At 46.5% G+C, this 11554-nt stretch overlaps 1 protein-coding gene across 1 annotated transcript; it reads right to left on the reverse strand.

Moving 5' to 3' along the window:
- Positions 1 to 934: 934 nt before the first annotated feature.
- septin5b (septin 5b) lies at positions 935 to 11215 on the reverse strand (the record flags this gene model as incomplete). Its single annotated transcript, XM_083908143.1, has 11 exons — positions 935 to 997; positions 1087 to 1183; positions 2380 to 2515; positions 2624 to 2720; positions 2924 to 3025; positions 5302 to 5419; positions 5551 to 5685; positions 5918 to 6041; positions 6359 to 6445; positions 8003 to 8093; positions 11159 to 11215. 11 exons carry the CDS (start codon positions 11213 to 11215, stop codon positions 935 to 937), a joined length of 1107 nt encoding a protein of 368 aa, XP_083764269.1.
- Between the last annotated feature and the right edge of the window lie 339 nt (positions 11216 to 11554).

Below are 11554 nucleotides of genomic sequence, written 5' to 3' on the forward strand. Positions count from 1 at the left end.
TCATTTACTTGTCCCCTGAACACTGTTTTTGAAAAGTGCTTTACAAATATGCTTCTATAAAGTGACTCATTATCCTTCAAATCGTGCATTAGTGTTATTTATGCACCAAGATACGATGGTTTTTTTAGTTTTCAAAAAAAAAAAAAAACTGACTTTTAAAGTAATATGCAAATATAAGTGAGGCTGTGGGACTAACACACGCATTTTCCACTCCCACAGAAATAATAAAAACAGCCCATAAACAGCAGAAGAAGACCATATGGTGAAATCCATGCATCCAATGCTCTGTCAGTTTAAAGAATGACATATTTATATACAATATATAAAGTTAATGACAGTAGAAAGAAGTGTACCGACACTCGACAGCCACTGATTCCCTTTAGTGAGCAGATTACGGAACAATAAGGAGAATCATGTCAAGTCTTCCTGACTTCAAATCGTCAGTTTTAAACTTGATATTTACGATGTCATGTCAACAACAAGGTGTTTTATTAGGGATTCTGCCAGACAGAAGTAGTCGAACTGAATCATCACGGCTGTAACTAATCCTGCTTTAGACCGAGCCCCAGACCCTCCTACCTCATTAGCATATGATACAGAAATATGTAAACTAATAAAAATAAATAAATAAATGATACAATTATTATTTTATTGATTTCTGGATTTATTGCTGGATTTGTCATATTTCATCCATTTTTTTTTCCTTACCATTTGTAATTTGTAATTTGTAAAAACTTATTTTGGCATATTTACATTTTGCTGCATTGTCCCTTTAGTAAGAGAAGAGAAATCTCCCAGCGTTTTGTTGTTTGTACACAGTTTACTTCTGACAAGTGTCAAGTGAGAAATATTGTATTTGTCATGTGTTTAAATCTGTGCTGCCTCCTAAAAATGGATTAAAAAGGTTTCACAGACGTAAGCGAGAGGTCGGGGGTCACAAGTCCTGCTCGTGCATCTGCTGCTGCATCTTCTGAAGCATCTGCTGCATCCTCTTCAGCTGCATGAGACAATTTCGGACATTAACACACGCCCGATCAGCTCACATCAGCATGACGGTTGTGACATACTGTATATCGATGCACTCACTTCGTCGTCTTTCTTTTTGATTAGTTTCTCTGTCTCCTCGTCTGACGTGGACAGTGGCAGGACGGGGCTCTCCACTGGCTTATCTGCATTCATCTTACTGTAACATAACAGATTAACATCGTACTGCTTTATCCTCCTCAAGACTGTGTCACACCCTGGACAGGTCACCATTCACACACCTGTGTCGCACCCTGGACAGGTCACCAGTCACACACCTGTGTCGCACCCTGGACAGGTCACCAGTCACACACCTGTGTCGCACCCTGGACAGGTCACCAGTCACACACCTGTCACATCATGGACAGGTCACCAGTCACACACCTGTCACATCGTGGACAGGTCACCAGTCACACACCTGTCACTCCCTGGACAGGTCATCAGTCACACACCTGTGTCACATCCTGGACAGGTCACCAGTCACACACCTGTGTCACTCACTGGACAGGTCACCAGTCACACACCTGTGTCACACCCTGGACAGGTCACCAGTCACACACCTGTGTCGCACCCTGGACAGGTCACCAGTCACACACCTGTGTCGCACCCTGGACAGGTCACCAGTCACACACCTGTGTCACAGCCTGGACAGGTCACCAGTCACACACCTGTGTCGCACCCTGGACAGGTCACCAGTCACACACCTGTGTCACAGCCTGGACAGGTCACCAGTCACACACCTGTGTCGCACCCTGGACAGGTCACCAGTCACACACCTGTGTCGCACCCTGGACAGGTCACCAGTCACACACCTGTGTCACAGCCTGGACAGGTCACCAGTCACACACCTGTGTCGCACCCTGGACAGGTCACCAGTCACACACCTGTGTCACAGCCTGGACAGGTCACCAGTCACACACCTGTGTCGCACCCTGGACAGGTCACCAGTCACACACCTGTGTCGCACCCTGGACAGGTCACCAGTCACACACCTGTGTCGCACCCTGGACAGGTCACCAGTCACACACCTGTGTCACAGCCTGGACAGGTCACCAGTCACACACCTGTGTCACACCATGGACAGGTCACCAATCACACCCTGGACAGGTCACCAGTCACACACCTGTGTCACACCCTGGACAGGTCACCAGTCACACACCTGTGTCACACCCTGGACAGGTCATCAGTCACACACCTGTGTCACACCCTTGACAGGTCAGCAGTCACACACCTGTGTCACGCCCTGGACATGTCACCAGTCACACACCTGTGTCACACCCTGGACAGGTCAGCAGTCACACACCTGTGTCACACCCTGGACAGCTGATTTATTGATACACAGACTCACACACACACCTGGTCATGGTCTGGATGATCTGAGCTCTGTAGTTCTCATAGTGACAGTCATTGGTGATGTCCTTCAGGTCGTGCATGTGGGTTCTGATCAACATGGTCCTCAGCTTGACAAAGTCGCAGTGGGATGGGTTTTCAACTGCACACAAGAAAAGACGCCACATTACTGAAATGGAACTGAAACGTTAGACCTGCTGCAGGCGGGCTGGGACTCAATCCAGATTGGATCCAGTGGGGAGATTCTCACCTTCCACAATGCCCCACGGGTAAAGTCTCCCTCTCACCCTCTGACCTCTGACCTCTACCACGGTGTTACTGCCGATCACTGCAAACGGCGAGCTCTCCTGCATCACAACACAGTCCATTTCTGAGATCATGCATGCTCATTTACTGACCCTCAAGTATTGCATATTGGACCTTGAAATGTTTAATGTAATAATCAAATTATAAACAACCTCAGCCAGAAAATGGACCTAAAGAACTGAATCAGTCAGTGCAGACGACATAGAGTTGTTTTAGACTCATTATGCTAAAGAGCGTCTCTTACCTTCAGCTCTTTATCTTGCTGCTGGAACGCTTCATCTTCATCAGAGTCGCAGCCAGGAAACTGGTAGATCTTTATTCCATATTTATCAATTTCCTCTCTTAGCTGGAAGCAGACACCCACACACACACACACACACACACATGCCAGTCATTTGTCACTTAAAGCTGAAAATGGGTCCATATCTGTCCATATCTTATTCTGAAGTTCAAAACTCCACATCATTTGCAATATGCATCATTCTCAAGCTAGTCACGTTCAAATATGGAGTTTGATGAAGAGGCATTTTTGGGGGAATAGTTCAAGGTTTTGGAAAATATATCCTGGTATATACTATACCACAGTATAGTAAGACCTATATCAGCATGACAAAAGGCTACTGGGATAAAGTACTACTATACCTGGGCCGGTCGGACCAGTTGTCCCTGCTCTCAATTACTGTAAACATCCCCCTCAAGAAAAGTGCTCTAACCATAAAAAAACACAGTCAAAGCACAGCCTGAGGGCGCCTCTCATCAGCTACAACACAGCAGTTAGTGCAATTGGTTCTTTCCCAACTAGAAGCCCTAGACGATGTAATGGTAGAATTCAATTTCTCTGTCTCAGGGCTACATATGCCCATCACCCGTACCCGCCGAACACAGAATACCAGGTACTTTGTGTATAGTTTATTGTATATTGTGCATAGTGTCTAGCCTGAACCTGCAGCACCCGCAGGGAGCCGGCTCCCCGGTGTCTACAGTGGACAAAGAGGTGCGAAGGCACCATCTGAATAGGTAGAGTCTTTGTCTATTGGAGGAATGCAAAAGGGGGAGCTGCTCAGATATAAATGTGGAGTGTTCCCTTTGCTCTGGGTCGTTTCTCCAGCATGGATCACTCCTGTGAAGATTGACCTTTTCCTTGCAACGAAAATAAAACCTTGTCGGCCGGCAGAAGTTCTCTATTACTATAGAGACTATACTAATAGAGGTCCAGAGGGTGAATCACGTAGGCCAAGGCAGCTTACAGGATGAAGATGGGAAAAGACGACTCCCTGTAACAGCAGTAACAACACAAAACAGGTGTGGCGTGGGGTTCATCACATCACCAGCAAACGTTCAGCCACAGAGGGTGACGTCTGCCAGTCGAGCTGAACCTCCCGTTTGCCCGCAAAGGCCCAAATGGCATTTCTGGACAAGTCCTGAGGGACTGTGCAGACCAGCTAACCAGCAGTCTTCACCAGGATCTATAACCAGTCCTTATGCCAGTCAATTGTCCCACCCCTGTCTGAAGTCCATAGTCCCATTGCCCAAAAAAAGTCCACCATCAGCAGCCTGAGCAACTACCTCCCAATGCCACATCATCAATAGCCCTGAACTGCTTTGAGAATCTGGAATTTACAGAGGATGCTATCGACCTAGAGCCGCAAGGAAGTTGAGTGGGATGAGGCATACTGTCGGAATACAGAAACAACATGGAGCAGTTGATTTGGGTGATGTAGGAACAACAATGGGGACTTTTAGACGTCCGGTTTCTGGACACCCACATTGAGGAGAACCTGGTCTGGAGCACAAACATCACACCGCACCGCATCTGTACTTCCTGAGGCTCCTCAGGAAGGACGGACCACCTGACTCCGCTCCATAGACATACCGTATATGTATGTGGTATGCTAGTTGTACAGTAGCAGAGAGGAAAAAAACGTGTTCCAGCAGGTCATCACCACCACCTGGAAAAGCATTGACTGGACTCTCCTCTGTACAGTTCCTGCTACATTCTTAGGAAACATCGCAGTCAGGACCCCTTCTGTTTGAACTGCTGCAGGGCAAGTAAAACAAAGTTTCCTGAAATTTGCCTGTGTGGTTTTTGACATACTGCTGTTATGAACTAAATGCAAATTTTGGTGCAGGAGAATGAGCGAAAGTGTTCCTTACTCACTAAATGTTTACATTGTTAATATTTGTTTCCTCATGCATGATCTGTTGGAATGTTGCATGTTGCATATTGCACCGTCACTGTTCAAATAGAGGTTGTTTACCTATTTTAACATCTTGTGAGTATAGTTTTTTAACATTTAATAGACTTATGGAGCCATTGAGCTCACCTGTTAAAGGTAATGTGATGTGGGCTGGCACATGGATATAGATACCAAAGCTGCTAGACGTTGCGTCTCTTTGTCGTTATTGCCTCTAGCACGCCAATGACATTTTAAGGAGATTCTGTCGTTGGCCAAATGAAAACAAATCAAATTACTGGCAGACTTGGCTGGGTTAGGGTTAGGGTTGGGGTCAGGTAACCCTAACCCTTACCCTAACCCCAACCCCAACCCCAACCCCAACTCTTGTTTGGTCGTTTTTACTACTTCCAGACAATAGAGAGGTGATAATCATACGTTGTCCTACCTGCTCCTTAAGCTTCTTTATCTCAGCGGGAGTGAGGCAGTCTGCTTTTGAGATGAGAGGAACCACGTTGACCTTCTCCTGCAGGGCCTTCATGAACTCCACATCTACTGGACGAAGCCTGCGGTGGGGAGCCCGTGAAGTCGACGGAACAGAATTTCAACGTACGCAGAGTAGATTAGATAGAGTCGATATCTACGATATGCGTAGAGTAAATACCACGTGTGCCATGTGTGCAAGTGTGCTCATTACCCGTGTCCAAACGGAGGGATGAAATAGAGGCAGCAGTGCACCCTGTTGTCCTGGATGTTCTTTCTGTTCAGGCCACTCTCGTCCCTGAAGTACTGTTCAAACTGCTGGTTGATGTAGTCGGTGACGGACGTCCAGCTACCAAACACAAAACGTCACATTATGACGTGAAAACAACTAACTAACCATCTTTTACGTCCTTTATTGTGATGCATGTTTTCATGTAAAAAGGTTTTGCATATAACAAAGAACTACACTCTTATAACATTACTGGTACATTGTTATACCTGTGATTATAGCTACATGAAACCAACAAATCTCTTTTACTGACACGGGCCCCAGGGTGTCAGCACAGAGAGTAAACACCTACCACTCGGTGTTGTTGACCGCGTCTCCGAAACCCACCGTGTCCACAACGGTCAGTTTCAGCTTTACCCCCTTCTCCTCGATGTCCACGGTGAGCTTTGTCATCTCAACTGTCTGACTGATGCGTTCTGAAACGGCAAACATAGATCCGTCTCCATTCTTAATGCTGGGGAAGCAACTGGAAGCCCTGACGGCGACCGAGTGGCCGACCGACAAGAGACAGGCCAGGGCAAAACACGCAAAAGACAAACTAGCAACTGAATTAAAGCCTACAACTACAAACCCCCCAACAGCTAATACTATACGACCAGTACGACACAGAATAATTGACAAAAAAAAGCAAAGAAAACTCTGTCACGCTCAGCTCTTCCACTCTCACTCCTCTCAGAATAAGAAGAAGAAAAAGAAGGCAGCTATGGAGATGTCGGATTGATTAGTGACTCACCTTCAGCATTGAGCAGTTTTCTGTCTTTGTGCAGATCAGTGAGGAACAGGCTGTTCACCAGGGTGGATTTACCCAGACCGGACTCACCTGTAACACACAAACAAAGACAGTGATGAGAAGTAACTAAGTACATTTAAGGTTCTGCACTGTAAAGGGGTAGTTAAGGTGGGTTTTTTTAACTGTGATGGTATGATTTTGATGATCTTGAGACAGACAGGAATACTATCATGATAAAACATACATCTGCATGAATATCAGTGACTCCCATTGTTGGACAACCTTTTTCTACAGAAAAAAAGCTCATTTGCAAACCTCCACACACCAAACTCCATGGATAAAATCATTGACTTTACATCACAGCACATAGGAGCTGTTGATCCACTGTTGCCTCCACCAGTAGACCAGTAGTAGACCAGCAGTAGACCATCAGTAGACTAATAAGTATACCATCAGTAGACCAGCAGTAGATCATCAGACAAGCAGTAGACCAGCAGTAGACAATCAGTAGACAATCAGTAGACCATCCAGCAGTAGACCATCAGACCATCAGTAGACCAGCACCAGACCATCGGACTAGCAGTAGACCAGTAGACCATCAGACCAGCAGTAGACCGCAGTAGACCAGCAGTAGACCAGTAGACTATCAGACCAGCAGACCATCAATAGACCATCAGACAAGCAATAGAACAACAGCAGACCATCAGACCAGCACACCATCAGTAGACCATCAGTAGACCAGCATCAGACCAGCAGTAGACCATCAGACCACCAGTAGACCAGCACTAGACCATCAGACCAGCAGTAGGTCAGCGGTAGACAAGTAGACCATCAGATCATCAGTAGACGGGTTAGGGTTATACATGCAGGTTTGCCGCTAAATCAAGCAGGATTTAGTATATTTTTGAAAAACAAACAAATTGCAGCAGATTTCAAATTATCAGGTATCAAGATTTGGTTCTTATAATAATATACAGATATAGTTATTTACATACATATGTTATATATATATATATGTATGTATGTAACAACAACCAGTTAATTGTAAACTAAGTGTAAAAAGAAGTCATAGAGAGACATGTTGCAATCACTATCCCTTTTTTGGGGGAACCACAGCCATCGAGCTGTAACTGCCGTTAGAAGAGTAATCAACCCAACTTGCCACTTGGGGAAACTTGCCAATTGGGCTGGAAAAGCAGGATAGATCTGCAGTGCTCTATACAACCATCTGTGAATCTCAGAATGTTTGCCTGACCGAAAGTATGGTCTGTTTTTCATTGGTTTGTCTTGTTTTGCTAAAAAAATGTTTTTGTCTTTTCGTGTTGTAAAACCATAAAAATAAAGTACATAGACGAGAAGGGGGGACCGGAGGGTGTGTTCCAACTCCAGGGGAATGACACTCCTCAGCCTCCCAGGTAAGGAGGGTGAATGGGAGTTCCAGTCCAAGTGTAACCGCCTTCCTGACAGTCGTGGGTCTGTTTCCCAGCTCACGGCAGTGAGTGTCCGGGCTCATAGATGAATGTGTAAATGGCAAAAAACAAAAAACGTCACGTAAAGCAGCATTGAGTGGTCACCGAGACTAGAAAAGGGTTCTGTGTGAAGCACTTGCAATGAAGGCGCTGACGTGACGCCGACGCTGGTTCTCACCTGCCACCATGAGGGTGAAGTCGAAGCCTTTTTTCACCGACTTCTTGTGTAGCTGGTTGGGCAGCGTCGCGAAACCGACGTAGTCCTTTTCCTGGAAACAGAAACGCAGTGTTGCATCAGGTTCTTCGGCTTGTCCTCATAGGAGAACCCTTTTTGGGTTCAAGGTCGAACCTTTTTTTTTTTTTTTAAAAAGGATCCACCTGGAACCCTTTTGGAGGGCTCAATTCAATGAATTAGATTCTAAAACAAACACTCTTAGAAATAAAAGTGGTAAGCAGAACCATGGAAGGTTCTTCGGCTTGTCCTCATACACTCTTAGACATAAGGGTTCCAAAAGGGTCCTTCTACAAGGACTGAGGTTCTACCTGGAACCATTTGCTTCTGAAAAACCCTTTGCAGAAAGGTTCCAGGTGGAACCTTTATTAAAGGGTTCTACCTGGAACCAAAAATGGTTCTCCTATGAGGACAAGCTGAAGAACCTTATATGGTTCCACTTAGCACTTTTATTTCTGAGAGTGCAGGAGAATCCAAACCGAATCCAATATGGCTCTTTGGCATGTCCTCATAGGAGAACCCTAAAGGTTCCACCTGGAACCCTTTTGGAGGGTTCCACCAAGAACCCTTTTAAAACCCTTTATTCAGGAAAGGCGTTTTAAAGGGTTCTCTGGATCAAAATGGTTCTTTAATGGAACCATTTAGTGTTACCAAGAACCCTTGAAAAACCCTTTCTTCTGAACTCTTTCAGAAGCAAATGGTTCCAGGTAGAACCTCAGGCCTTGTAGAAGGACCCTTTTGGAACCCTCCTGAGCCCCTGAGAATCCAGAGTATTACTGCAATACTGAAGAAGAAACCTTATTCTCCAGAATAATGTTGTAATATTGCAAGAATAAAAGCAAGATATTGCAAGAATTAAGTTGTGATACTACAAGGATAACTTCATATTATGGGAAAAAAAGTTCTAATACTACAAGAACGAATCTTATTTTAAGGCAACACAAATTAAAAATCTGTTATTATACACGTATACAAACATAAATAAGGGTCCAAAATGATGAATAAATGTCCTTTTAATGAAGGGAACACAACACAGCGCCTTAGAGGAGGCAGATGGTACGTGATGATGTCACACAGACCGCTCAAAGAAACACAACTCCCATCAAACCATATCTGCTGTGAATTCTTAGGATGTAAGACGTGTGTGTGTGTGTGTGCGTGTGTGTGCGTGTGTGTGTCACACCTACACACAGTGTTGTGTAGAAACACAGATCCAGACTGCTGGATCTCACAGCTCTGACTCAGCTACAGCTCTGTCCGTTCCAACGAACACATGAAAAACTGTGAAGCAGCTCCATGGCGACATAAATAAATATGATATGTGGGATTTTTGTGCAGCGGATCAGGAAATACAGAGGAGGAGGAGGAGGAGGAGGAGGAGGAGGAGGAGGAGGAGGAGGAGGAGGAGGAGGAGGTGTGGAGAGGTCTTCAAAATCTATTCTGTTGAGTTTGGGGTAAATGTGTCCGTATTAACCGCTCACTGTTCAGCTTGTCAAGTGTTTGTTGTGTTGAAGACGAAGAGGTTTAAAGGGATAATTCAGGTTTTCTTCATTAGGACCAGGTTTTGGTCTCGATGAGGACTGCTGGTCCTCACGAGGTCAGTGTTTAAGCCAGTAAAAGATCCTAAAGTCTGGCGACTTCAGAGAACATTCCATTACTACGATAACTAACTAACAATAACTACTACTAACTCTCACCCTGACCTAACCATGTCTTCACCTTCAAATGTAATATTGGGCATGATGTGGACTTCATTTTTGTCCCCATGAGAAAGACAAGTCCACATAGAGAGTGAGTGCTGTGTGGTCTCTCACCTCTACATCATCTGGAGATCAGGCAGGAGGACAGAGCAGGAGACATCCAGGAGACAAGGATCAGGCAGGAGGACAGAGCAGGAGACATCCAGGAGACAAGGATCAGGCAGGAGGACAGAGCAGGAGACATCCAGGAGACATCCAGGAGACAAGGGTCAGACAGGAGGACAGACCAGGAGACATCCAGGAGACAAGGATCAGGCAGGAGGACAGACCAGGAGACATCCAGGAGACAAGGATCAGGCAGGACAGAGCAGGAGACATCCAGGAGACATCCAGGAGACAAGGGTCAGACAGGAGGACAGACCAGGAGACTTCCAGGAGACAAGGGTCAGGCAGGACAGAGCAGGAGACATCCAGGAGACATGGGTCAGACAGGAGGACAGACCAGGAGACATCCAGGAGACAAGGATCAGGCAGGAGGACAGACCAGGAGACATCCAGGAGACAAGGATCAGGCAGGACAGTGCAGGAGACATCCAGGAGACATCCAGGAGACAAGGGTCAGACAGGAGGACAGACCAGGAGACATCCAGGAGACAAGGGTCAGGCAGGACAGAGCAGGAGACATCCAGGAGACATCCAGGAGACAAGGGTCAGACAGGAGGACAGACCAGGAGACATCCAGGAGACAAGGATCAGGCAGGAGGACAGACCAGGAGACATCCAGGAGACAAGGATCAGGCAGGACAGTGCAGGAGACATCCAGGAGACATCCAGGAGACAAGGGTCAGACAAGAGGACAGACCAGGAGACATCCAGGAGACAAGGATCAGGCAGGACAGAGCAGGAGACATCCAGGAGACATCCAGGAGACATCCAGGAGACAAGGGTCAGACAGGAGGACAGACCAGGAGACATCCAGGAGACAAGGGTCAGACAGGAGGACAGACCAGGAGACATCCAGGAGACAAGGATCAGGCAGGAGGACAGACCAGGAGACATCCAGGCGACAAGGATCAGGCAGGAGGACAGACCAGGAGACATCCAGGAGACAAGGATCAGGCAGGACAGAGCAGGAGACATCCAGGAGACAAGGGTCAAACAGAAGGACAGACCAGGAGACATCCAGGAGACAAGGATCAGACAGGAGGACAGAACAGGAGACATCCAGGAGACAAGGATCAGACAGGAGGACAGAACAGGAGACATCCAGGAGACAAGGATCAGACAGGAGGACAGAACAGGAGGACAGAGCAGGAGACATCCATGAGACATGGACAGAGCAGGAGAAGATCAAACACAATCATCCATCACTGATTAATCAATAAAGCGCTAACTGTTACTGATGATTCTCACCTGCACGAGGCTGCGCGCGACTCCTGTACCTGCTGTTCGCCGTCATCTTCACTGAGAGAGAGACGAGCGCGAGACCACGGAACAACACACACTCTTACGTGTGTGCGCGCGCGCGCGCGTGTGTGTGTGTGTGCAGCTGAAGGATGTGCGTCCACCCACATTGAGTGGAATCCAAATCACGCGCACACACATTTCAGAGCATCCATCATTTCACACACACACCGAGTTGTCATGCGCGCGCTGTTCTCCTCCTGTTGGTGAGCAAAACAAGTGTCTGCAGTACATGCGATTCACCAGAGGGTGGCGGTGTTACTCTATCTGTCTGTCCAACAACATCACAGCCTTGTACTACTGATAATAATAAAAAATAATAATACAACTACTA

This window comes from Microchirus variegatus, assembly GCF_963457635.1.
Source record: "Microchirus variegatus genome assembly, chromosome: 1".
NCBI classification, from domain to species: domain Eukaryota; kingdom Metazoa; phylum Chordata; class Actinopteri; order Pleuronectiformes; family Soleidae; genus Microchirus; species Microchirus variegatus.